Genomic DNA, 27,573 nt, shown 5'->3' on the forward strand with positions numbered 1-27,573 from the left:
CTGTACATCTGCTCCAGTCCAGCCAAACTGGGAAAAAAAAAAAAAAAACACCCCACCACCACTATTTTTCCCCCAAAATCTCAAATCCCCCTCTACAACACGCACCACCTCCTTCTTCTCAAGCTCCAGAAAGGCCTTTGTATGGTGCGCCATAGTGTCACAAAACCGCAAGACCCGAGGCTGCCAGTCGTCAAATGGAAAAGCTCTTCGGGGGCCATTCACGCAGCTTACTTTGCTCATGTCGACTTAGGCAGAAAAGGGGAACTCTTATGTTAGCACGTGAAAGGGCTCCAAACAGGGGCTAGACCCAGGGCCGGCTCTTCACATTGCCACACAATTGACTCTGAAAGCCAGTGTTTCTCCTGAGAGTGGTAGGGAGTGTGTTGGCGTCATGTCGTAATTGAACGGAGACGAAAGGCAGGTCGGATAGAATAGAGGGACCAGGACAAGCGGTGCTTTCTCTAGATAAATGTACTTCAAGAAGAGCTATACAAGTGATATACAGTGTGTGCTTCGCAAACTTTTCTAGGGGTTCTAAATACGATTACATTCTTTTTAAAGGTTTCATAATTTTAGATGGAGAGCATGGGGCTCTATAACGTTATGGTTTACAATGTATCCATATGAACATCCACAAGTGTCTAATTTTATCTTTGAAAGCGATTAGATCCACAAAGTTTGGACTTGTTATTAGATACTGCCACAACTTTACAATAGAGTAAAGATTTAACAGATTTAATTGTAGTTCATTTTTACTTAAAAAAAAATAATTTAATAAAGGATTCAGACCTTTTTTTGTTTCATGCGGACAGGCTAAGTAATGACAGAATTATTCTAAACCCGGTCAAAACATCTGCGTTTTACTAACTCATGCCCCCAGAGGCCATAAGCGCCACTGCAGGTGTCGTAGCAAGTTGCAATTTTTTTACTCATTAATTGTCCGTGAGAGTAAATACTACGCTGACAGAAAAGACAAAGGGAGAGAGGGATATTGTACATCCAATTACACAATGGAGATCATTTGTTTCACTCGAACTTGGCTGTAAATACTGTCTAAGTGGTGCTAGACCACAGTTAGCTTTGCCCGATAGCCTGTTAGCTTCTTCTTCATGAGTTAATTAGTGTGTATTGGTGGCAGGGAAGTTGCAATTGTGTTTTTTATGGCCAGAGACACCAGGGGGCGATGAAAGACCCCACAATCATCCCATTAACACTTGTATTACCTCCAGAGGGACAACGGAAAGGATAAATTAAGGTAAACAAGTTACTTAGTACTGCTTTAAAAGGTACATTCCACTATAAAATGATGACCAGCTCTCCAGCATGACGTGGGCAGTATATTCTTAAATAGGATATAATAACATACAAACATAATAATTAAATTAAATAATGACTTTTAGATTAAAACAAGGACTAAAGTTAAACCAAGTCTAAACCACCCACCTATCACTTTAACTGTGACCTTGACAATCAGAGATGTGCAATTATACATCTGATGATGATTTTTGTATTTTTATACACAATTCCTCTAACAGATTCAACTAGGGTTGATACAATTGACTTTGCAGTCGATAAAAAGTTTCAAGGCTGGAGAAACGCGAAGTTCATTGAAATAAAGCCAGCTTTTCTAACTCTGATGAGACCGCCCTCTAGTGGATATTGCACATTACTGCAAGTTCCAAACTGCAGGCGCAAAGAGCAGATTTTACCTGTTATCACAAAACTTCACAGACGCGTTTCGAACTTTGTTTTTGGTTTTATTGCTGGTCTTTTATTTCTGATCATGTGTGGAAATAATTGATGCTTTTCTGCATTTCGACAGTGACAGTTTTTATTGAGGAGGAGCAAACGGAAGAGACTATTTATAGCGGTGAAACTTAATGGCTGACTCTCATGACTCCTCTCAGAAGCGCTAGCGGGCATTTTATTTGCAGATTTAACGATTTCTCTTCATAGATTTGATCGAATTCATCCAAGCTCACAGTCAAAGCATTGATAAAAACGGGTGAGTAATGAATTATACTGACGATTAAGATTTCCTATTTCCTAACAATGAAGCAAACAGATAAATATCGTATAAAAGGCACAGAGGAGCAACTAAAGTGTGTTGTATCGTGCATGGCTCAACTTATTTATGCCTACACAGCGATAAAAGGCCAAAACTATACCTGAATTTCCCTTTCACTTTTGTCCTTAGCACACGCCATGGCCACCGCCACCTGTCAGCTGTCTGAGGACCAGTTCCTCTGCTCCATCTGCCTGGATGTGTTCACGGATCCAGTCACTTTACCGTGTGGCCACACTTTCTGCAAGAAATGCATAGACCAGCACTGGCGCTTTGATGCCGCGTTCAAGTGCCCTTACTGTAAACAAGTGTATGATGCTAAACCAGAAGTGAGGGTCAATGTTTTCATCGCTGAGATGGCTGCTCAGTTCAGACAGTCTCAGATCAGTGCCACCCATGGTGCCACCGCGCAAAGAGCGGCACATTCAGAAGAAATCTTTTGCGACTTTTGCGCTGATCCCAAAACGAGGGCCCTGAAGTCCTGCCTGGTCTGTCTAGCCTCCTTCTGTGAGTCACATCTAGAGCCGCACCTGAACATGGCAATCCTGAAAAGACACAAACTCGTCGAGCCCCAAAGGAGTAGGGTATGTATCATGCATGCAAAGAAATGAAAGTGAATATCAACATGTCTCTTTATTGTGGAACAATATTGTGGAATCAAAACAATTGGCAAGCATTAGTTGTGAAATTGCAATTTTAATGACTCAATTAGCAAACCACAAGGTCTGTAATTATTTGTACAGTAAAGTATCCTTTGCAAGCCACAAAATATGGAGCTTTATCATGGTTAAAAAACGCCATATGATTCTTCAAGGTGAAAAAGTCGACATTTGTGCATATTTGACCTTGTAGTTTAGTGACCCAGCGGCTGTATGTGGTCATCCTGGTGCATTTATGTTCAATCACAGTCTCTGGGATGCTCCAGGATCAATTATTTGAAAGGTTTTCCTCTGGTGACGGACCCTCTCACCTGGAAACCTACAAAACAATTGATCCTGGGGCACTGTAGAGGAGAAAAGATGGATGGAAAGTAAAGGTGCCATGCTGACCACTTGTACAGCCATTGGGTCACGACAGGGTCAAATACGCACAAATATCAACCTTTTTTTCCCACATAAAAAGTTGCATAATGCACCTTTTTTAATTCATATTTCAGTCTTATTTCAAATGTCAGTGCTCCTGGATCACGTAATAAAAATGGTCAAACTGAATGTTTTTGTTGAACTTTAAGCTTACATGTAGCAATTCTCTAATTTGACATTTTTTTCCCCCAAGACAAGATTGACAAAAAGACAGAATAGTGTATGTGGAGCAATAATGTTCTGTGTCTACTTGGATTGATACTTGAGACACTGCCTTATAGTTCCTTTAAAGGTGCCAAGGAGTCGCAGAATAATGCGTATTTGTGTATTTGGCATTTTGGAGCGAACCATACGAGCGATATTGTTTACTTCCGCAATTTTCGCCGGATGTTTTGGTGAATGGTAGGCAACAGCTGATGCATCCAGGCTTCTAACATGGTTTTATAAAATGATAGATCTGCTACAGTGCAAGAGAAGCAACGCCCTGTTTATGAATATTGTTTTTGCCGATCATAGGATTTTAATAAAATGTTCATCAAATATGAAAACGTAAAATGCCTACCACGGCCAACGGATGTGACGACGTCGCGATCGCTCGTGTTGCTGGGTTGCAGGTGACATCACAGCATTCTAAAGGCCTATACTATTATATAGAGGAAAAAATATTTTTGTCTTTGAGGACATTTTTGGTCTTGTACAGAGAGATCATGGACCCAGTGACTGATGTTAATGATCATTTTTCTAATCCATACACTTTCTTTTTAGCTATGACTTGTGAAAGTGTAATGCTGTTAATAGGAAAAACTGGCTCCTGCCCCACCGCTGGGTCCGGTGACATCATATTCTAGAACCTGCAACCCAGCAATTGAATTTGGGCAGGTCTGAGAGGAGGCGATCCTGCTCAGAGTAAAGGCACATGTTTTTGGAGTTATCTTTCACAAATTAAAACACCCATAAAGAAATAATGTGGAGTCCACATGAGCTGCAGTAAATCTGCCATATCAATGTGTTTAAAACATAACAATTTTCACTTCGTTCTTACACTTGATGTTTGCTGTTTCTTAAAAGGAAGAAGAGACACCACAAAGACCAGATGCTGAAATCCAGGAGTTGATTGCGATGAGGCAACACACAATCCAGCAGCTGCGCCAGTTTATGGAGCTCAACAACAAAGATGCCAATTCAGAAATCGCAAAAAGTGCCCAAGCCTTTACTGCTCTGAAGGACTGTGTGGAGCGAGACCTGGACATCCTCATACAGGAGATAACAAGGAAGAAGAAGACCACTGAGGACAAGGCTAAACAATACATTGTAGCGTTAGAGAGAGAGATTTCTGAGCTTAAGAGGGGCGCTAGAAATACCAAAGATTGGGCAAACGTTAGCATCCCTCGACCAACTTACGAAGGGATTGCTGTAAGAGCTATGGCCCAGTTAGACGAAAAACTCGCTCAACAAATGAGTATGGCATTTTTTGCTGAGCTGGAAAGAGTCCAAAAGGAAAAGGTTTATGTCATGCTTGACCCTGAAAAAGTACACCCCAAATCCGGCAGTCAAAGCAACACAAAGGGCAGCGCTGATAACAAGCCAGTGTGTAAGTGCGTGCTCGCAAGTCAAACTTTCTCCTCTGGGAAATTTTACTTTGAGGTAGATGTCAAAAGCAGGTCTAAGTGGACTGTAGGCCTGGCTAGGGAGCTTCATGTCAACAGGGAAGTTGCATTGAGCCCCCAAAACGCTTACTGGATCATATGTATGAGAGACAAAAATGAGTGGTACGCAGGATCTGAACCTTCAGTGCGGCTCTCGCTGAAATCAAAGCCTGAAAAAGTGGGCGTTTTTGTTGATTACGAGGACGGCCTGGTGTCCTTTTATGATGTCAATAAGGCAGCGCCGCTTTACACATTCACAGGCTGTGATTTTCCCCTGAGAATCCACCCTTTCTTCAGCCCATGTCAGAACAATGGGGTGCAGCTCCACACGACGCCGGAGTCATCCTGCATACTGCAATAGAGCCTTTTCAAACAAAGAATTGTATCGACTTGTTCTATATCTTCATATGTGTTCCATTCTATTTACTTTTGTACATGTATGCAGTTTTTGTGTGTCCTTGCTTGTATGTACATTGTGGAAACAACGATTTAATAAAGATAATATCAGATTAAGCTCTACGTTGACAGATTTTTCTAATGTCTTGGTATTGTGTTTCCTTGGTATCGTTTATCAATTATGATAATGGCCATAGAATAGACTTTCAACATTAAATAGTATCAGCAGTCTTTTAACCATCTAAAAAAAATATGGCCAAATTTAAGGTAAATTGTCTAAACATGATTTAGATTGACTCATCCATGCGTTTGACTCAAAGCAGATGGGCTCTCTGGCCTCTCTAAACATCAACACCACAGATGCGGGCAGATTTGGGAAGATTTTTGACACTTCAGTAGAGTATATACTGTATATAAGTATATAGATGTGATTTTATCATTTTAATGCAATGTGTTAACATGATGATCTCTCCACAGCCCTAATACACATATATGTATAATATTAATGGATCTTTATTTTTTTATTTTTTTTTATTAAACAAAACCATTCTCAAATGAACAGTAATTTTATATTGCTTATTCCATCAAAATGAAAGGACACACAAAACAAATTAATAACTGAATAAAGCTCATGGATAAAGCTACACTATAAAACAGAAAAATAAACTAATACGTCATTTCTCAGCGACATGTGACTTTTCTGAAGGCTAGCATTGCGCGTGCGCAGAAGCTGGAGTCCTTGGCTGGTCGGCCTGTTGTAGGTGACTGAATCTGTGGAGGGGACACATCAAAATGCAGAGCTGGACGCAAGTGTACCGCTCTCTGGCCACGGTAAGCCAGACTCAGAAAGGAATTTTCTGAGTCTTATTTATTAAATATGTGCCACAAATCTCAGTCGCACAAGTGTGAGATGATCTCCCCGGCTCACGGTTCTGGCCTGGTTAGCGTTAGCTTTAGCCCAGACCGGTGTTTACTGCCAGGCTCTGCTCATGTAACGAGGAAACGCAGCTAATGTAACACGTTAACTTGACAATGATGACATGACATGTTATTCCACACCATTTGGTTAATAGTTTTTGAGTATGTTTTAAAGACCACACCCGGGATATGTTATTATGCAACTGATGCTACCAATGTGCATAAAAAGTAACTTCCAAACCAAGCCACCTGCGCACCAATTCTTATTTATTGCAATGTGACTTTTTTCCATGGACAATTGCGATTTAATAAAATAGGCGTAGTTGTTGTCATTTTTATATTAGGTCATACAAGGTTGTGCGAGGTGCCGTGTGTTACCGCCCACACTTGCAATTCATGTTTAAAAGTATCCTGATGTTCTTTATATCTTGTTTTTATTTATTTATTTGATTTTTATTTTTATGTATTGATTTTACCTTATGTGATCTTACTATCATACTGTCACAAGTGATGAATGGCGTTTGAAAAAAAAAAAAAATTATATATAGTATACAATGTACCTCTTGCCAAGCTCAAAAGGAGAGGGTTGGTTCGGGTAGGTAGGGCATCCAGTGCAGAAAAATAATTACACACACTTGGTGGGATCCGCAAGATGATATGCTGGGGCAATTCTGTAACAAAAGAGATGAGATAAAAGCGTGTAATAACTACATATTATTATTGTTTCTCTCAAACAGCGAGGCCACCAGCTGCCTTGTAAACTCCATGGCGCCGCAGCAGTGTCTGTCAGAACCTACTCTGACAAAGCAGCAAGTAAGAGTAAAAATTATCTTTTTTGTTTGAAATTTGACCCTGATAACGTGCTGTCATAAATCTATGTGTTGCTGCTGTAGTTGAAGCTGACGTCACGGTAGTGGGCTCCGGTCCTGGGGGCTATGTCGCTGCTATTAAAGCTGCGCAGCTCGGCTTTAAGGCAAGTTGTGCGAAAAATACTCCTGCCTTTTGATTATTATCTGCATCTCGGCTTAATGTGTCGATTCCCTCTTGCAGACAGTTTGTGTGGAGAAAAATGCAACACTGGGTGGAACATGTCTGAACGTTGGTTGCATTCCTTCAAAGGTAACACAGCTTTTACATTGTGTTTATTTGCAGTCCAGTACTATTATATTATACAGCTTTAACTGTTTCATCTGAATTCTAAGGCACTTCTTAACAACTCCTATTTGTACCACATGGCGCACGGAAAAGATTTTGAAAGCAGAGGCATAGAAAGTAAGTAAATTTAATATTGACACTGCATTTATGTTGCCCATGTCATTTACAATAGCTGTTGCCACTTGCTTTAGTTTCAGGAATCTCATTGAACTTAGAGAAGATGATGGCACAAAAGTCTGGCGCAGTGAAAGCACTAACGGGAGGAATCGCACATCTCTTCAAACAGAACAAAGTCGGTCTCTTCTTTTCAAAATGTTGCTTTATAGTGTGATTGTTTCATATGGCATTTACCAATTCCCGTTCAGGTGACCCACGTAAACGGTTTTGGAAGGCTGTCGGGGAAGAACCAGGTGACGGCCACAACAGCAGACGGAGAGCAGGTCATCAATAGCAAGAACATCCTCATCGCCACCGGCTCCGAAGTCACGCCCTTCCCTGGAATACAGGCATGTCGGCTGTTTCTCTTCCACAAATATCCACAAAACATTACAATATGACTAAGCAGCTGTTTCATTAGCTGAGAGCTAATCTAAAATTTTAAACATTTATCCCCAGATTGATGAAGAGACAGTTGTGTCATCGACAGGAGCACTGAGTCTGAAAAAAGTCCCTGAGGAGCTCATCGTCATCGGAGCTGGAGTCATTGGAGTAGAATTGGTAAGATTTCTTTGGTCGTTTTAACGTAGCGAGTTCACTTTGCAAATCATGTTGTTAAATGCATATTCCTGTTGCAGGGGTCAGTGTGGCAGCGACTAGGAGCTAAAGTCACAGCCGTAGAGTTTCTGGGTCACGTGGGTGGAATGGGCATCGACATGGAGATGTCCAAAAACTTCCAGCGTATCTTGCAGAAGCAGGGCATGAAGTTTAAACTCGGCACCAAAGTCATGGGCGCCACCAAGAGACCGGATGGAAAGATCGATGTGGCGTGAGTTGTCGCCTCTTCCACTCACAAACGGCTTGCTTTATGTTTCTAATCTCTACATATTGTGTTGGGCAGAGTTGAGGCTGCAGCTGGAGGGAAGAATGAGACTCTGACGTGTGACGTGCTGCTGGTTTGCATCGGGCGAAGGCCTTTCACTCAGAACCTGGGACTGGAGTCGGTGGGAATCGAGCTGGACAACAGGGGCCGAATCCCTGTCAACAACCGCTTCCAGACCAAAGTGCCCAGGTATTAACGCGTCTGTACAGTGGTGGCAGAACATTTATCAAGCTGTTAACCTTGTATTCATTTTATTGCGTTAATAAAATGTTTGTCTTATCAATAACAATTATCAGTAAGTGAGATAATCAGTAAGTTATTTCCAGATAATCAGTAATTTTTTTCCAGGTCAGTCATTTTAAAACTATACGTTTCCTAGGACATACTACAATACTTTTTAACACAAGTTCAATTCAAAATTCAGTGTAATATAAAGCTATACAGGCCTGTCTGTTTGTTCATGTGTTTTATCGTGTCTTCTGATTAACATGCACTGCTGCAATAAAAGAAATAAACAAATTAAAGGTTAAATGAGATAGTTTTAAGCTACCAGTATTTCAAACTGGCTGTATATTGGTTTCTTTTGAGAGGCAAGCTTCAGCAAATGTAAGCAGTCTATTATTAAAAAAAAGATTCTCTCAGTCTTAAAGTACTTTTCCAGTTTATAAAGTAATGAGACAGATGAGAACTTGAACAAACCTTCTCTCTTTGCACTGTGTATAGAGACTGAACACATCCTTAAGTATTTCTTGCCTTTGTCAGCGTTCATGCCATTGGAGACGTGGTCGCTGGACCCATGCTGGCGCACAAGGCTGAGGACGAGGGCATCATCTGTGTGGAGGGCATGGCTGGAGGTGCAGTGCACATCGACTACAACTGCGTCCCGTCGGTGATCTACACTCACCCGGAGGTGGCCTGGGTTGGCAAGACGGAAGAGCAGCTCAAGGAGGAGGTGAGAGAGCGGAACTGGAAGCAGACCGTAAACCAGCACATGACATTTCAATTCATCAACGTGCAGCAGTTACAAATGTGGTTCTACAATAAACCTCACCTTGTTTGTATTCTCGCATCAGGGCGTACCATACCGAGTTGGAAAGTTCCCCTTTGCAGCCAACAGCCGAGCCAAGACCAACGCAGACACTGACGGCTTGGTGAAGATCCTCAGTCACAAGGAGACCGACCGGATGATGGGAGCGCACATCGTGGGAACTGTAAGAGACATTCAAATCAATTAGCTCAACTTCCACAGTAGTTTGTCTGGCCGTGTAAAAAGCTGTTGTCTTTTTTTGTCCTGTAGGGGGCAGGAGAAATGATCAATGAAGCTGCTTTGGCCATGGAGTACGGAGCTTCCTGTGAGGACATTGCTAGAGTATGCCACGCACATCCAGTAAGTATAGTATTTAGTAATGCTTGCCGAAGCCTTTTTTGCTATTACTGACTTCATAAGAAAATAAAAAGGCAAATTTACAGGACTGTCTAATTCATTCATCATTGAAGTTTATGCAGAATGAGTTTATCTTAACTTCTCTCTTTGTCTTTCTTGTCAGACCGTGTCCGAGGCCTTCAGGGAAGCCAACTTGGCCGCCTCTTTCGGCAAAGCCATCAACTTCTAAACTACAGCCGCTGTCGCACCCTCAGTGTACATAAAGAGAAATATCTGAACTCTGTCCCCAAACACTCTGTATCGCTACTAGTTTTAATGTTATTTAACTGTTCTCAAAGAAAGAATAAACGGGGTTTGGGATTCACAATAGTACCTTTCTTTTCTAAAACTAAAAGAGCTTATATTATATGGTTATTTGCAGGCACAGAGATTCAGCATAAATATTATTTTTTTGTGATTGCGGTTTATGTTTTTTCTTTTTATATTAAATCCAACAACCCATCTCAACAGTTGAATGTGGCAGCTTTTGGGACATTTCTGCATTCACAATGTAAAGAAAACGGCTTAAACCTCTTCAGTGATCCCAATTTGGTCATTCATTGCACTCATAAATTTAATGTTTCGGCAATTTTACGCAACTAAAGAAAAACAGGCATGATGTGGGTTTGTTAAATAAGTGTCTGTCCCTCTGACTAAACACTACAGTTAAATTACTCTGTCGGCTTCATATGACCTGGTTTTGCTTTCATTCCACAGTGAAAGGCTTTGGCTGTTTGCTTTTATACACAATAAACATCCTGCCATTCGAATACCTCTGTAGTAGCGTCACCTCAATCAACATAGTACAACGAACACACAGTAGCAAGAGGTGCCCTGGTTAAATGGTTGTGCCCTGAACCAAAATGCTTCCTTAAAAAAAAAAAAAAACTTTAAGAATACAAAAAGTGTATGTACAATGACTTACTGCTGCTAAAAGGGCATTTGTGTATACTTAATCACGCATGACCACATGTGGGCAGTCCCCAAATATTTACTCGAGTAAGACTAATGTGTTAAAATAATATTTCTCAAGTAGAGGTTTACAAGTAGTGAGCCAACTAGATATTAACTGTTCGAGCGCCGTCATTTTTTGTGTGTGTTATAAGACAAAACCTATAATAAAGTGAAAATTGTAAAAAATTCAAAAGAACATTCCATTAATGTAAAAGATAAATAATCATTGAAATAAAAGACAACTATTATAAGTTCAGATGAAAAAAACAGATTCATTCTCAAATGTTAAAATGAAGCATTTGTCACGTAGAAATGTACTCAACATTGAAAGAATAACCAAATAAATACTGTTGCTTCAAAACAGTGTTGCAGAAGTAGACTTCTAGAGGTATAGTTACTTCAAAAGGTCAGTCACATGTACGTGAGTAGATGTACCTGCATCTGCTCATGTCATTAAACCTGTGAACTACTGAAAACACAACTTGTATACTTTTACTTCAATGAGAAGGACAAACGTGGTTGATCACAGCCTGTGAGTAAAAAAAAAAGGATGATCAAGTCTTCTGCAATGTCGCAAGATTTCTGTCCTGTGTTGCATACATTTTTCACCCAGATCTTGGATTGATGATGGGAGAGTGTAACCATTGAGAAAGCCTTCTCCAGCACATCCCAAAACCCAGACTCAATGGAGTTAAGGTCATGTCGGAAAAAAACAACACTTTCTTACAATTTGAATCTCCCAATGAATCCTGGCATTGTCATCTTGGAATATGCCCTCGCCATCAGGGAAGAAAAAAACCTGCCCCACTAGAGCAACCTCAGATCCGGGGGCCACTACTTTTTTTTTTTTTTTGGACCAGGCGAATATTACTTCACCAAAAGGCTGTAAATGAAATACTGCTTGTATAATTTACATTTGAAACACCGCCATCTAGTGTTGACGCGGGAGAAGACGATGTGATTGTATACATTGCTGCAGGTCTTTCCTTCTGAGCTCCACCTCTGTTTAAACACTGCTGAGTGAGTGTGTAATCTTCAGGTGTGGTACTGCGGAGCGACCTGCAGCCCGCACGCGACAGAATGGACTTGAATTAGACAAGAGGAATATGTTTGACACGCAGCCGAGAGAACAAATGACACGACAAAAGGACAGACACTGTTATCTGAACGGCCACTGGTAAGTTATGGCACTTTATTCACTTTGGATACACTTCACCTGTTTTTTATAAAGACTGCTTGAATGTGCTTTATAATGTCAGACATACTGAGTAAACATTGTTTTCCCTGTTGGTCATTGGCACTGCATGTAACATAACTCCATTATGACAAGAACATAACTGAATCAAATCTGAAGAATAACATGCCATTAAGTTCAACAATACATTAAGTAAAACATCTACATTGGCAATAAGCAAATAGTGGTTGTTATTCTACAATTTCGTCTCAACAGTCCCATACATTACATAAGTGACATTTGTTTCCTTTATGGAGATGTCTTCTCTATTGCCATTCAAAAGACACGCTGGACCATTTGTGTACGTGATGTCAAATAGCCCAGAGCATGTTATCCTTTCTGACGTACTAAGAGCACCTATTACGTCTTTAGGTACAACATACATGACATGACGACATACTAACATTATCTAGATTGTTGATATGGGGCGTATATACTGTTGTTTTTCTACATCATACCAAAGAATTGATCAGGTTGTGATGAGATTATAATATCCATTTTTCGAAGAGGTGTTTATTTTGTTTAATCCAGGCCAGAAAAGTTGTGTGCGTGTTTGGGTGGGGAGAGGAGACGTTTCCTTTTGCTGATTACAACAAGCATTGTTTTTGGAAAGTGTTGACAATTTTAACTTCCTTCCTCGACACTGAAACATACACATTACCAACATGCTGGTGTGCCACACATATTCAGTGCAAATCTACACATTGAGAGAGTTTGTTTGCAGAATCTTGGATTGTAATAATGGCAGTATAAACCAGTCTGTGCGTTGCTATTTGTTCATGGTGGAGACCGGCTGCAGGCATTCCTCTGTAATGTTGATTTTATACATGACTATGATACTAAACCTTCAACAACAACTTATATATTCGTATGGATACTTAATCCTCGGTCTATTCTGATTAAGCTACTGTCAAAATACACAATATATTTTGCTTCCTCTCATTCCAGATTCCTCCTCTCCATCATGCCGACTCTATATTACAACTCCACACACCCGCCGCCCTTCCTCGCCTCCACCTGGGCCTCTCCTGTCACCAACTTCACCACTGTCCCGTACACCAACGCCACTGTCAACCCAATCCTGGCGCAAATTGAAAGTGGGCTGAATGGCTTCCTCGATAGGATTCCCAGTGAGTAACCACTCATAAACAGTCTAGGGCTGAATCACTTCATGAAAATAAACACCAGATATAGAGAGTGAAATATGAACTGATTCTTTTGCAAGAATCAAATGAATTTCAGAACAGGCAGTGGAGGCAAAAAGTACAAAGTTTGCACGTTTTATACCAACTGGATTCAATAAATAAATAAATAATTATCCAGCTTGGTAAATCCCGGTGGTGTCTTCATTTTCGCGAGATCATACCGGTCATTGTAAGTTATTCATTATGTGGCCGCTTGTCCTGTCCCCGCAGTGCCCCGCTGGTTCACAGTGCTGCTGTTTGCGGTCGCTGGAGTGGTCGTAATAGTCATAATAATCTGCATCTGCGTCAAGTGCTGCCGGAGAGTCAAGAAGAAACAAAAGAAGACAAGTGAGAAGATCAATCTAAAAGCAGTGAATGGGAGCTCCACCACAGCTCTGGTGAGATTTCACGATCATTAACCCCTGAACCCCCCACCAGAACCAAGCGCATTTTCTCCTGTTCGACTTCACCCAAATCTAAACGCTTCAAGACTGGAGCTTACAGCCTATAGGCCTCATTTGAAAGCTAAGACCTACAAAACTGATTGTAATGGTATTTGTTGCTGCCTTTTTGTCGTATTTTTGTCCTTTTTTTTAATCACTCTTTTTTTTTTTTTTTTTTTTTTTTGGGTAAAGCCAAACTGGAGAAAATGTGCTTGGTTAAGGCGGGAGTTAAGATGTTGTTATCTAATAGTAAACATCAAATAAACAACACAGAAATTACCAATTATTACTAACTAACAAACAATGCTGCATAAACCAGAAGACGTCAGTAATTTGTGCAGTAAATTCAACATTCAACATTTCCTAGAGACCGGTAAATGCATGGGTATGACAATTGTTTGCTCATTATAATAATAGGAATATGGCAACCACTCAAAGTGAAGGCACAGCATGGAATTTGTATGTTCTTCGTTTTCATTGGTACTCCAGTCCCTGCCTTTAAATCCAAAACATGTACAACACACAATGACAATGCAAAACGTAAGCTTGACAATGCATCATACAACCTATTTCCTGTAACTGAAATGTATATCCTTCTCTTGGGTTCACTAGGTCCAGCCGGATGTGGCGGATCTGGACTACGGCTCGGCTAAAACGTACCGCGGGAAGCTGCTGTATTCTCTGGAGTACAACGCCGCGCAGTCAGAGGTGATTACAGTAAAGGAAAAAAAAAAAAAGAAGCATGAGCGCAGTATTCACTCTAAACGCAGTCATTCTTACACCTTTTCTTTTACGGCAGCTGACGGTGGGGGTCAAGCAGGGCGACAGCCTCAAGGCCATGGACCTGGGGGGCAGCTCGGACCCCTACGTCAGAGTCTACATCTGCCCCGACAGGAGTAAGACCTGCGAGACCAAAGTGTTCAAAAGCACGCTCAAGCCAGTCTTCAACGAGCAGTTCACCTTCCAGGTACCACAGGACAAAAGCCAATCTGTTCTACGCAATATATTATGAACCCAGGTCAATGCTACGTGTAAAAAAGGCTTCATCAGTGGGCGCACGATACATTTTTATAAACAACATAAACAATTTTCCCATTTCTACCTGTTTTTTTGTAGTATAGTTTATCATTTGCTACATCAATCGTATGTTCTTAAAGCCATCACTACTTCAAAATGTATATTAAAAGAAGAAGAAGAAGAAGAAAATAATCCGCATGCCATACCTGTCGTGTTTTTCTACAGATGACTAAGGCGTCCCTCCCGGAGTCGACGGTGGTGATGCAGGTTTTTGACTTCAACAGATTTTCCAAACACAGCATTATCGGAGAGATCCGTCTGCAGCTGGAGAACTTTGACTGGAACCACGTCCTTGAGGAGTGGCAGGACCTCACCGAACCGTCGAAGTCTGAGGTTAGCCCGCCAGCATGTCCCATTCATTCAGAACGCTGCAATTGAATGTCTAGTCTGAAATTGAGTGTTTAAGAAACACCACTTGAGAAAATCTTTTGTAATTTACACTGCTGCACCAAAACGCCTGCAGAATGCATCCTGGGGAGCAAAGGGGATTGTGTCTCTGGATAAATTATGTTTGATCCTGTTTGTAATTGTATCTATTTTGTAAACACAGGAGGGGGATCTGGGAGACATTTGCTTCTCTCTGAGATATGTCCCGACAGCAGACAAACTGACGGTGGTGATCCTAGAAGCAAAAAACCTCAAGCCTATGGACATCGGAGGAAGCTCAGGTCAGAAATTTGACACAGCGATTTTGCTTTTTTAAATATTTTCAATTAATAATGTTTTCCTCATTCAGTGTCAAACAGATGCTCTATGATTTTACTCTTAAATTCTTCAGAGTTAAAAAAGGAATAAATATCAAGACACTGGTGTAATGTATGCATTGATACAACTGCTACTGTCTGTGCAGCCCACAGACTGCAAATTAAGAATGGTCTAAGTTGGCTCCTACGGACTTTCCACTGAAACTTTTTTGCCCTGCTTTAAGTTATTATTGAACAAAGGCTTGTCATTCTGACCTGCACATGTTTGTCTGAACATGTGTAACATCACCCTATTTTTTTTCTTTCACTGTTTTCATTATTAAAAATAACGAAGCTGGCTCCAAAAGTTCACCTAGCATGAAAGAGCTTCAGTTAGCTCATGCGCAACGCTATGGGGGAAGCCACGCGCCCTTGGTCCATACTTAATTTACAGTCTATGGTGCAGCCACAAGATGCTCAGACCACAACACAGGACTAAAGAGTGACACTTAGTGGACAATATTATATTTACAAGATCATAATGAGCAGAGACAGAGGTAATACAAATTGAAAAAAAGAAAAAAAAAGTCAAACCCTTCTTACTAGAAATGTACTTTGCACCTTTGAACTCAGCTGGTGCCTACTTTAAAACTTGTAAAAGTACTTCACTTTTTTTGAATCTTTAATTTGAATAAAGTCATGCACTAAAGTTACACACTTTTTTTGTCAATGTAGTAAGTTGTTTGTTTTGTGTGTGTTTGCAGATCCTTATGTCAAAGTTCAGTTAAGTTTGGACAAGAAGAAATGGAAGAAGCGAAAGACAACTATCAAGAAGAAGACTTTGGCTCCATATTACAACGAGTCCTTTACTTTCACTGTGACGTTTGAACAGATCAAGGTAAGTTTCATCTACGTGGCTATTGTGTTTTTTTGAACAAGAAGTGGGCACTGATTAGTCAATTTTATCATTTGCAAATTTTACATATATATTTATTTTTTAGTTTACACAGCAACAAATTGCTTGCATCAAAAGTCAATGTAATCTAGACCTTATAATCTATTACGTTATGTAAATGTATATCGAATTGAACATAGGGTAGGCACTTATAAACTTATTGCTTATTGCTCCTCCATTTTGTGCATCCACACTGTATGAATTTTGGAAGATAAAATGAATAAATTGCTCAAAATAAAAAGAAAAAAACAATTGGAAAAAAAAAGAAAAAAATCACAACCATCAAACGACAAACTGTTAAAGTTTAATATGATATTTTCTAATCCATTTTCCGAGTTTAATGTCTGTCTTTCACAGATTTTTTTCCCCTGTCTGTCTAATTTATTACACGCTTTGATATTGTGAACTAAGTAACTTCAAGTCAAATTAAGGAATAGTATGATTGTGAAATAAAGAATTTCCCTTTGTTTAGTTGTGATTTCAAAAATCTCAGAGCTTTGTCACCCTAAAAGTGATCAGAACTGTGTGACAGCCAAGTGGGAAAGGCGCATGTACTCGAAAACACTGCTCTTGCCTCTGCGTCATGGTTTCAATTCCTTGCTCTAAACTCCCTTTCACCCTTAAAAATCAAACAAAAATAATAATAGTATGTGATACCGGCTACTGGAGCTTATTGGACATCCGTTCTTTCTTGCACAGAGGGTAAACCTTGTGATCTCGGTGTGGGACTACGACACAATGACCCGTGATGACGCCATAGGGAAGATCTATTTGGGCTGCGATGCGTCTGGAAACCAGCTGCGGCACTGGGCAGACATGTTGTCCAACCCCCGGCGCCCGGTCGCTCAGTGGCACAGCCTGCTGTCGGCCCAACAAGTCAACTCCACACTCAACCTGAAAAGGAAGACGCCACTGCCAGATAAACTGCCTTTTAATGGACGGCGCTGAACATGATTTTATAATATAGATATAATTATTTCTAATGTTCGCATGAAAAATGTAACAGTATTCTGCATAATGTATCAAAATCAAGTAAGGGAATCATGCTGTATTGTATTGTAAGCACTTTAGAACAATAAGATGTAATTTTGATAATTTTTTTGTTTAACTTGAATGCACATTAAATTTTTATATTTCTTAATTTCAAGAATACAAGGTTTGTTTTGGAAGCGATGAACAACCCTTAGATAATATTTACCACAGTAAATATGACGAAATCACGATTAAATCTTGACTAAACAACCCGGACTAAACAAATTCAAAATGCTACAGAAGTTTTCATTCTATGACACATTTCTTCCTTTTCCTTAGTTCTATGATGATAAATAAAAGTAAAAGTAAAAGAATATTCTGGATGATGTAAATCAAAGGAGTAAAATCAGTCTTGAGGAAGAGACTAATTAAGCTGAGCTCAGCAGGACCATGAGCAGGACCGGGACCTCAGAGACCAAGCAATCATCAGGAAGTCCCAAGGCCCTCAGCTACAAACCAGGAAGTAAACTTATACTACAGTTTGTTTGTCAGCAGCTATAGGTAATGCACAAGTCATACGTCTAGGCAGAGATGGATATATAGAGAGTCCAAGAAATGGTTCATGTTTGCCATTTAATGAAATTTACCCTAATTTATTATTAAATAGAACTTACTCAACAAAGTATTCCACTACTATGCGGATGACACCCAGCTGTACCTTTCCTCAAAGCCCACAATCACTCTCCCCCTTCAGCCCTTTCTGATCGCCTCAACGACATTAAAATCTGGTTTTCCCACAATTTCCTCAAACTCAACTGTAATTCCTACGGGTGGGCTCCAAAAACACACTCTCAAAATCCAATCATTGTCCATCACTGTTGATAACTGCACCATCCCCCCTTCCCCTCAGGTTAAGAGTCTGGGTGTCATCCTCGACAGCACCCTCTCCTTCACAGCACACGTAAACAACATCATCCGGTCCACCGACTTCTACCTCCGCACTATCAACCGTCTCCGACTCCCCGTCCATCACACCAAACTGTGTCACTGTATTTCTGTTATGGTGCTGCAGTTAGCACTCGTGCCTCTCAGCTAGAAGGTCCCAAGTTTGATTTCCACATGGATGGGGCCTTTCTGGGTAGAGTTTGTATGTTCTCCACGTGTAGGTCTATGTAGAGTGCACCAGTTTCCCTCCAGGGTAAACTGCAGTTGCATACGTAGCTTACCACCACTGTGTATGGAGTGAATGTAAAATTGTCCCATGTTAAAGTCCTTTGTCCCACGTCTGTGAAAGGCGCTATACAAAAAAAGTCCTTCCTTCCTACCATATTCTGATCTTCTGCCATTCCACTCCTCAACTTGTCCTTTTGTCATTTTTTAATGGTTCTAAGCCTTGTACTGTAATTTAATTATTACTTCTACTTCTGTATGTTCATATAAATATTTTTAAATAATTTCAATAATCCTCCATAAGATAGCTGGTTCATACTTGTCACTCCAGTCAGTCGGATTGAATATCATTTTCACAGATTATTTAAACTCAAGAGGGCAGCAGGTGAGAAATCCTCCCAACCAACGCAATGCTGACGAGCCTCAAGTGGCCTCTTGATATGCAAATGTCAGCCACCTTGGCAACTCTGCACAAATGCCACACTGATGACCATGACAGGTCATTTTACACCAAATTAAAAAGCAGGAAATGCCTTGGGTAAGCAGCACATTAATATCTATTCTCAGCTTCAAATAAAAAAAATATTTAGCTGTGTTGTTGTTGTTGTTCAATCTTCATTTATTGAGGTTTGAAACTGGCAGTTCAGTCTCTGACCCTTGATGATTGGAGTCTTTCTGCATCTTGAATCAAAGCTTTGTAGTCAAAACAATAAACGTAAAAGTAGTGTGTAAAAGTGCCCCAAGCTTTTTAGACCTTCTGTTCTGGTTAAGATTTTCATGTGGTGTGAGTTTTTTCCAGGCTTCAGATTTGTAACAAAGATTACACTCATTTGAAATCCTTGTTTTCCAATGATTTGCTTATTGATTTGGTATTGATATATACTCCAGATGTCCTTCCAGAGGCAACCTTGGGTATTCATTTGAGCTTAGTATTGACCGACAGGCGTTCCGAGACCTCTCGTCTGGTATGAATTGTTATTGACAAAGCCGATAGCTGGATCCACTCACCTGATTGTGGAGAGCAGTGACGTCAGCAGGTCGGTGGGTAACCAGGGAACCAGGAGAGAGGCCCGACCGTCCTCCAATTACAAAAGCAGATGAGCTCAAGAGCAGATCAGCCTGCTGATGACTATTGATAGTTCTTCTCACGCAAAGCTCCTGATTGCAGACATACACTGAAGCTGATCAAGCACCGGTAACAAGTAAGAAAAACATTTAGAAATATTTGTTTATTATTTTCACTTGTAGTAACATGGGTTTGATTTTTTTTATTACATCAGTGTGACAGCCTGGTTGGCAATGTACATCTAATTACTAAGATTACTCTGCAAGTAGTCTGAATAGAAATGTATGTGTATTTAGCACTACAGCTTTTGTGTTCTGCACGTTGATTAGAGGCTTTTACCAAAATGTGAGCGATATGATATGTATAAGATCATGTTTAGCACTGATTGAAACAGGTGTTTATGTGGCGAGATATTGGGTTGCAAATCTTGAAAAGAATTCAGCGCATAGAGAGCTGCTCTAATGGTCTATTTATTTTTATTTATTCATCCTTTCTTTATACAGGTTTGTCCCATGACACTCAGTGTCTCATTAAAGAGAAACCCGTTTCAAACATATCAATTATAAACAGTATACATAAAAACCCCAAAGTTTAACTGTCCATACAGTAAAGCTCTTCTTAATCAGTAACATAAAAAAGTAATAAGTAATGTTTGAAAGTAATTTTAGTAGGTTTTAGAGTGACGTTATACAAAGCAATGATCAATAATAAGAAAAATGTTGAGATTGTTGATCAATGTGCCACAAATAATTTCATGCCATCAAAAATAATCTGATGGCCAGAGATAAAATATAAAATCATTGTACTCAATTAGAGGTAATAAGTAGTGACCAATCACTCAAGTAAAAGTAAAAAAAGTAAAAAAATATCTGAGTACTGATCAACTGTGCATGTCTCATTTGTGTTTTAATAGTGATATAGACAGTATTTCGACAAACAAAGAATAAAAAAAATGTGCCATTTCCAAAACTGAAATAAATGTTTTCAGATAAAATAATAATAATTAATTCATTTCCATATTACTTTACTCACAATGAAAAGAGTAAGCTTAAATTGTTTTATTTGAAGTAAGACTTCACCATTTTCAATATTTCATCATTTAAATTAATTTAAGGTGCTTAACATTTATAGAAGAGATATGGACCCCCAGGGGGTCCCAACCCTCGCTTTGGGAATCACTGCTCTAGGCTACTACACGAAGTTCAGATGTCAGTCATAAGTATCTGTCATAAGTTAACCGAGTGAGTCCTCCTCTAATGTGTCTGGCTCCGTGTTTCCAAGAAATCCATGATGTAACAAAATACATGTGTACTTTGCAACAGAGAACCTTACGGTTATTATGGTTCAGAGCGTGCTTAGAATGATGTTGATGACCAGAAATGATTTATCTCAATGAAAACTTAAGCACGTTGGACGGAAAAATCCCTGAGTTTGGACTTGCAGGCAAAATGGCAACAAGAGACGATGCAAAAATCATGACATTACACACACGTGTAGCTCTCTGTAAGCATAATTCAATGACAATGGCTTCAAAAGCACGACCTTGCAAAGATAAACGGTTTAAGACTGGGTGTTACATCCCCTGTCAGGCAGTGCGCAGGGGAAACTCAGCGTTCTGCAGAATCGGAACCAAAGCAAAGCCGCAGTTGCGCGCAAGAGGTCGGGCTCTCGCGGCGGCGGAGGAGATGGGCTGGCGGAGCTGTTTGGGAGCCTGCCATCTCCAAGCAGCGCATAAATTATCACATTTTAAGTGTTTGTCTTTGGCGCTGGGTCTTGATGTCCAGCAGCTGATAACTGTCGGCGTGGAAGAGCAACACAGCCAGCTTCTCCCGGACAGAGTTCCCAACAAGTAGTGCATAGCTCGCTAACACTATGGCTATCGTTTAGCATTTGACCAATTGGGAAAAGATGTAATTTTCGCCACTCGACATGAACTCCATTGATATATTTTAGAGCTGCTTTCCTGTCAGTCTGCATCAGTGTGACAACATGGCTTTCAAACTTTGAGCTGGCAAAAAGACTAGCTTTGCCAGCTGCACGTAGCGGCTAACTTTAGCTGCAGATGCTAGGGGTCAATGCACGGAGCCTGCAAGATGAGCATCCCGTGGAGATGAAGTGTTTCTCGGCTTGTCAAAGATGAGGGGTCGCCTGAGACAACATTTTCTGCCTCTGTCAGCAGGAGGCGAACCATGGGAACCGAGGAAGAGTGGAACAAACACAGTGCTCAAAAACTCCTGGATAAAAAGGTCTTGCACAAGCAGAATGGGCGGCTTGGTAAGAGAATTTCACATTGTATTCATTTCAATGTATGCTTTTTCCACAAAGGAAAGTTATTGTATGCTTTTAAATGATCCTGTCACTGCAGGTATAGTAAGAAGCCTGTTTAAAACTCAAAACACACTTCAAATACAGTCCATCACCCGCTCTGACTGTGCAGGTATGTAACTGGCACTGGAAAAATGAAGTTTGGATCATTTCGAGGCATTTATTGGCGATGACAACCTTCTTGCTTTGTGCCTTCTCCCCAGGCTCCTGTCCTGATTTGATGATGAACAGGCACGACCAGATTGAGGTCCGTCCCGTCCCGGTGGCCCTCACACCCCAGCTGCCGCCCCGGCTGCACCGTCCCCTCTGTGTGTCCGTCTCGTCTGACAGCAGTGGACGGTTCAAGGCGCTGGAGACGCAAGAATGGAAGAACAATCTCAAAGCCCAGGTAAATGAACGAGACGAGTCCCAAGACCGGAAAAATAAAAAAAAGGAACATTACATATACAAATTTGGTGTCCCTTTTTGGCCGTGTTATCTATCAATAAATGCAGCGTGGTCTGATTGTTTTCCACAACTGCATTGCTATAGATGCCAAAATGTATTTAAAAAAATTCAAATACGCCATGAAGTAACATGCAACATCCTTCAGCAAGTCACTTTATTAACCATGTCTTTTGTGGTGGTCTGAAAGTGGTGGTACTATTGCTGTGAATGAATTGGAAAAAGTAGAGAACTTTAAAATTAGTTTGGAAATGATCATTTGGGATTGGTTAGATTCCCTCTCCGTTGTGATGAAAGGGACTTGACTAGTGATGCACGATAATGCCTATTTGAACCGATAACCGATAATTCCGCATGTCCCGATACGGATAACCGATAATGACACAGATAATTATGTATATATATTTGCACTTTATTTTGTGATAAGAACTAAATCCACCTTTTTCTAAAAGCTCTGGGTTTTTACAATTCCATCATCTGAGCAGGTCTGTCTCTGCTCATCTGTGTCACATCTTATTTTTTTAAAAAAAGAAAAAAAAGTAATATTACTACTACTACTTCCTTCCTGGTATTTTTCTTTTTGTGGACATCATACTAATGAATTCTTATTTACAATACTGAAATATAGACTGAGTCTAGAGGCGTCTTTGACATGAGAGAGAAGTGATGCCAAATCTGTGCCTGTGACAGATTCAAGTTTGACTTATAATACGATACTACAGCACCAAAACAAGACGCTCTCTTTACGCATTTGTGCCTCGTGTGGTAAAATAAAAAAAAACACGAGCTGTGTGGCTCATTTCATCAATGTAAAACTTCTCTCGTTCATAGCGCTTCAATCACGGGGCTATTGTCTTTATTTGATCAGAAATACAAAGATAATAACAGTTTAGGCCCCGCTCTGTTCGAGTATCTCACATGAGCGCGGGTCCAAGGTTCACATTTCCTTGTCTTTTTCTCTTTTTGTTGCGGTGCTAATGTTGAAGTGACTTTGATGTAAAAAGTCGAAAAACTCTTCCTTCACGGAGAGCGTCTGCACAGCGCTGTTTCGCTGGAATACTCGTATTTTTCAGCTAAAACAGTGCAGAAGTCGGCCGTGGAGAGCGTAAATCTGCTGCTGTAAATTTGCTGTCCTGAGTCTGCAGCAGCTCCGGGCTGCAGGACCTGCGGGGTGGCGCCGTCGAGAGAAAGGCAGCGAGCTGGAGCCGCAGATTCAATACAATTTGAGCTCATAATTATCGGGCCGAATTATAGGCCGAATTTTTTTTTATTGGCTTATCGGGGATGGTGTCAAAAATGCCGATAATTATTGGCACCCGCTATTATCGTGCATCCCTGGACTTGACGGAATTTAAAAATGTTAAAATTATTTTTTTCCACATCCTACATGCACCAGCAATGTCCTCATGTGTAGGATGAGCCCAAACCTAACTACTAAAATTCTGCACTGTCACTCTAAAAGTTGTTACTTAAAGGAACAGGCTGTTTTTCAACACTGAGATATGTTCTTACCTGAGCTTAGACGAGTTGATACGTACCTGTCGGGTCTTTGTACGTGCGCTCAGTCCTGCAAAAAGACCAAAGATGTTGTTAGTATTTAGGGTCTCTCAGCATATTCCTATGGACTCAAATGGGGGTGAAGTTGGAAGCGACCAAGCTCTTCCATGTTTTCCCTATTTAAATACGGTTACATCAGTAGTTACACAAGTATACAGTAGATACACTAAATTAAACATGTCGATTTTTTTAAGCGGATAAAAAAGGGAACTGCTCCTAAGATGTTATTAAGCCTTACAATATAGTTCCCCTTTTTAGCCGCTTAGAAAATCGTAATCTTACCTACTCGTGCAACTGTATTTAAATGGGGAAAACATGGAAGAGCTTGGTCGCTTCTAACTTCACCACCGTTTGACCCCATAGAAGAGAGGAGGAAAGGCTAAATGCTAACAACATCTTTGGTCTTTTTGCGTGACTGAGCGCACGCAGAAAGACAAGACGGTTATACATCAACTCGTCTAAGCTCAACTAGCGCCATCGTCACGTACGTGCTTAACATAGAAAGTACAGTTGCACGAAAGACCTGAGGTGGCAGTGTCGAAAAATGTCAACTTCCAGCGAGTACCTTTTAAGATCTGATAAGGAATCACAATGTTTTTTTTTGGTGATTCCTTAGCGTTTTTATTAGCTGTTGAACTTGAATGAATGAGATGTCCACTGTCTGTGCGTTTCAGATGGAGCAGGCCCACAGCGCAGGGGCAGCCAGCAGCACTGGCTCTCTGGAGCGAGCCTCACTGTTCTGCGCTTCGGCCTCCACCACCGCTTCCAGCTCTGGCCTGTCCAGTCCAATCGAGTTCCTCAACAAGAGCAAGTCCTCCAGCCGCTTCTCCCTATTCTCCCCGCCCTGGAACAGCAGCTCCGAGTCCGAATCCAACCCTCCGTCCCGCTCCGGCTCCAAAAAACTGCGCAACTACAGCCGGAGAGCCGCTACCGGTCCCGCCGGAGCCAGGGGGCCAGATGTTCCTGATAATAAACCCAGCGAACACTTCCAGTACTCCGAACCAGTCATCTCCAGAGTAACCGACTATATCTTCGTCGGAAATCTGAACGCAGCATACAACGGACGTACCTTATGTCGCAACAATATTGACAGTATAATAGACATGAGTAACGTTCCTGGCGAAGCTGGCCCAAATCTCAATATCATCCCCTGCACGTGTTCTCGAGGGGCGCGACACAGCTGGTCGCGACTCAAGGTAGACATCAGCGACGTACCGGACGCTCTGGGAGACGGTCCGGCCTTAAAACAACGCTGCTTCGAGGACATCAATGAATGCATCGAAGCCTCCACGGAAAAAAAGAAAAGAGTCCTTGTTCACTGTCGGGACGGATTTTCTCTAGCCCCTACCTGCATCATTCAGTACCTAATGGTGAAGCAAAACATGAGGCTCATCGCGGCCTACGAGCTGCTCAGGGCCAAGTATCCAGTGAACATCAGGGAGTGCCATCAAAACGTGTTGATCAGCCTCGAAAGAGCGCTACGACCAGGAGGGAATATCGACCCCGAGTGCTTCAAACAGGCCATCTCCCGCAAAGTGGCGTGGACATGACTGTAAAATAGCATTAATAATAACATGGTACAGCTGGATATACTTGTTCCATATCAGTTCGGTGGTTGTATCACTTGATGTATCTCCCTTGTACCTGTAAATGTGAACAGGAGAAAAAAAAAAACAGACTTGTATACAGCTTCCCGGTGTAGAGTGATTGTGTTGGCTGTATAATTGATGTCGTGCTTCAGATCTGTGCCATGCTGTTGTAATAGCATTATACATTACTGCAGTTTGTAAATGGGACGATCTCAGGAGACTATTGATGTCATTCAGAAACTGCAGGAGATTATTCATCTATAGTTTGTCCTGTTCACAATAATTTGGTGTTGATGGCCTCAAGATTTAACAGCTACTGCGACAGAATGGAAGTGGGATGCTCAAACTAAAAAAGCTTCCACAATGTCAATTTATGGAAAACAAAAACAAACAAAAAAATATATAAAACCTTTTTCTTCTATCCACCAGTTTTGCCCATTAAATGCAGTTTTTGGTCTAGTTGGCATCAGGTTTTCTTGGTTCTGAGCCTCACGTGATTTCATTAATGATTTCTTTCCATTATATGATGCTCCAAATTATCATATCTAAATCTAGGTGCTTCTGCTGTCACTTACTAAACATATGCTAAGATTTGAATGACATTTTTTTTAATGTGTAATCTTACTTGAAAATGAATATTTTTGCTGTCAAAATAATTGGTGAAACATGTACATGTATGTTTTATTTTAGTATTTTTGAACTGTTCGCTCTCTTGTAGTTGAAAATGGCTGCCACATCTGCTGCTTATAAGAGGAGCACTGTTGGATATGAATGAGTGATGGAGATGAATTATTGCACATGGACACATTTTTAATCTAACTGTTGTCTTGTGATTTTCTGTGGTCACACTGAAGAGAACGTGTCATGACCACATTGTGTCCTCCGTGAGGAAGCTTATAGCCTGATTTAGTTTCGATTTTTCTCTAGATGTTTCTTTTGGTGGTGCTCATGTGAACTGAATGTGTGCAGTAAAGCTGTTTGGCGTGCCTCTCTGGATTGTTAGTATTTCAGGTGTGTCTGTGCCAATGATTGGCAATTCAGGGTCAACGCTGCAAGAGATGACTTTGCACTAACTGTATGATTACTAGAATGCAAGATGTTGCCACACTTTTTTTTATATTTTGATCAGTCAATGTGTCACGATCTCCTTATGTATGGAATACTGTGGCCAGGGTTCTTAATGTTGCAAACAGTGGATTTTAGCTACTTGATCACAATCTAAATCTAAGCTAAATTATTTACAATGAAACTGGGAAAAACCTTGGCCTGCTAGGTATTTGGGGTATAATACAAGAGTATACGGGGAACAATTTACAAGATTAGGGAGTGGAAATGATCGAAAGTGTGTGCTTGAATTCTATAAAGCCAATATATATAGGTTTGAGGTTTATGCTATTTTAACTTCCTACTAAATTCCTCCAAAAATGTCTGCACATAACACTAAACAGTGGATTTTGGTATTGTTTACATACATTTATAATAGGATGTGGAGAAACAGTTAAAGGGAATCCTGATAATGTGTATTTTTTTTTAATGGGCAGTAAAAAATTATATTTTGTGAGAAAGTGTACCAATCTCCCAGAGCACAGTTAACTTTGATGTGGTTGGAGTTGAAGCTTGAAGTATGGTGCCTTTGTTTGGAGTCGTTCTGTGACCGTACAGTGACAATTGCACACTTTGTAAATGGGAAATTCCGATTTTTGTTGCTATCTCGCAAGATGTTCATTATTTTTTTGGATGTTTATTTTGAGCTGAAAACTATTGAAACATGACGATTGTACAAAGTGGTCCTGACTAATATAGTTTGACAGTGTGTACAGTACAGTTGGTGATGACACTAAAGATGTGACACTTTTTCACTTCTATACAAGGCACTGCAGTAGTAGTTGTAGTATTTGCGTGCGTTTTACTTTTCATTGTAAATGTTTTTGGTGAAGAATACCTCCACCGCTGTCACCATATCGAACTAAATGGTTTTCTAACTTGTTCTCAGGTGATTTCTCAGTGGCTCCGAATGTTCTCAGTGAATATGATGTTTCGATTTGTGAAGCAATGTATTTATCATGTTTCTTAAATCAGATATATTTGTACTGTTCACTTAGTAAAGAGAAAAGTCATGAACTCAGTAAATGAATATGGTATTTTGTATCATTTCTTAGTTTTTATTGCTCAATATGCAAGTGCAGGCTGGTCATC

General features: G+C 40.5%; 5 protein-coding genes across 5 annotated transcripts in view; all 5 read left to right on the top strand.

The window, feature by feature from the left end:
• LOC306971420 (troponin I, fast skeletal muscle-like) overlaps positions 1-27,573 on the top strand; it is a 164,658-nt gene that overhangs the window by 101,153 nt on the left and 35,932 nt on the right. The gene's annotated exons all lie outside the window — the stretch shown is intronic.
• Positions 1,750-5,266, top strand: LOC306971326 (zinc-binding protein A33-like). The gene is made up of 3 exons (XM_079567566.1): positions 1,750-2,005; positions 2,198-2,649; positions 4,216-5,266. Exons 2-3 carry the CDS (start codon positions 2,206-2,208, stop codon positions 5,152-5,154), a joined length of 1,383 nt encoding a protein of 460 aa, XP_079423692.1. The 5' UTR covers positions 1,750-2,005; positions 2,198-2,205; the 3' UTR covers positions 5,155-5,266.
• Positions 5,887-10,550, top strand: dld (deltaD). Its single transcript, XM_079567632.1, has 14 exons — positions 5,887-6,020; positions 6,845-6,920; positions 7,001-7,084; positions 7,162-7,226; positions 7,310-7,379; positions 7,454-7,554; positions 7,628-7,768; positions 7,878-7,979; positions 8,057-8,247; positions 8,320-8,490; positions 9,064-9,253; positions 9,375-9,512; positions 9,599-9,688; positions 9,849-10,550. Exons 1-14 carry the CDS (start codon positions 5,982-5,984, stop codon positions 9,912-9,914), a joined length of 1,524 nt encoding a protein of 507 aa, XP_079423758.1. The 5' UTR covers positions 5,887-5,981; the 3' UTR covers positions 9,915-10,550.
• On the top strand, positions 12,866-17,286 carry syt8 (synaptotagmin VIII). Its single transcript, XM_079567864.1, has 8 exons — positions 12,866-13,042; positions 13,328-13,494; positions 14,152-14,247; positions 14,339-14,506; positions 14,782-14,949; positions 15,167-15,284; positions 16,064-16,197; positions 16,954-17,286. The coding sequence occupies exons 1-8, from the start codon at positions 12,877-12,879 to the stop codon at positions 17,200-17,202; spliced, it is 1,266 nt and encodes a 421-aa protein (XP_079423990.1). The 5' UTR covers positions 12,866-12,876; the 3' UTR covers positions 17,203-17,286.
• Positions 21,099-27,473, top strand: LOC306971117 (uncharacterized protein). Its single transcript, XM_079567268.1, has 4 exons — positions 21,099-21,736; positions 21,828-21,899; positions 21,991-22,175; positions 24,463-27,473. Exons 1-4 carry the CDS (start codon positions 21,652-21,654, stop codon positions 25,336-25,338), a joined length of 1,218 nt encoding a protein of 405 aa, XP_079423394.1. The 5' UTR covers positions 21,099-21,651; the 3' UTR covers positions 25,339-27,473.

This window comes from Gobius niger (assembly GCF_951799975.1).
Source record: "Gobius niger genome assembly, chromosome: 12".
NCBI lineage: Eukaryota > Metazoa > Chordata > Actinopteri > Gobiiformes > Gobiidae > Gobius > Gobius niger.

Bases quoted from the DNA above. Each gene is read 5' to 3' on its own strand.
- dld (XM_079567632.1), top strand. From the start codon at position 5,982: ATGCAGAGCTGGACGCAAGTGTACCGCTCTCTGGCCACG. The intron at 7,555-7,627 runs GTCGGTCTCTTC...ATTCCCGTTCAG, and splicing joins ATCTCTTCAAACAGAACAAA to GTGACCCACGTAAACGGTTT. The intron at 8,248-8,319 runs GTGAGTTGTCGC...TGTGTTGGGCAG, and splicing joins GATGGAAAGATCGATGTGGC to AGTTGAGGCTGCAGCTGGAG.
- LOC306971326 (XM_079567566.1), top strand. From the start codon at position 2,206: ATGGCCACCGCCACCTGTCAGCTGTCTGAGGACCAGTTCCTCTGCTCC. The intron at 2,650-4,215 runs GTATGTATCATG...GTTTCTTAAAAG, and splicing joins TCGAGCCCCAAAGGAGTAGG to GAAGAAGAGACACCACAAAG.
- LOC306971117 (XM_079567268.1), top strand. From the start codon at position 21,652: ATGGGAACCGAGGAAGAGTGGAACAAACACAGTGCTCAAAAACTCCTG. The intron at 21,900-21,990 runs GTATGTAACTGG...CCTTCTCCCCAG, and splicing joins CACCCGCTCTGACTGTGCAG to GCTCCTGTCCTGATTTGATG. The intron at 22,176-24,462 runs GTAAATGAACGA...TGTGCGTTTCAG, and splicing joins AGAACAATCTCAAAGCCCAG to ATGGAGCAGGCCCACAGCGC.
- syt8 (XM_079567864.1), top strand. From the start codon at position 12,877: ATGCCGACTCTATATTACAACTCCACACACCCGCCGCCCTTCCTCGCC. The intron at 14,248-14,338 runs GTGATTACAGTA...CTTTTACGGCAG, and splicing joins ACAACGCCGCGCAGTCAGAG to CTGACGGTGGGGGTCAAGCA. The intron at 15,285-16,063 runs GTCAGAAATTTG...GTGTGTTTGCAG, and splicing joins GGACATCGGAGGAAGCTCAG to ATCCTTATGTCAAAGTTCAG.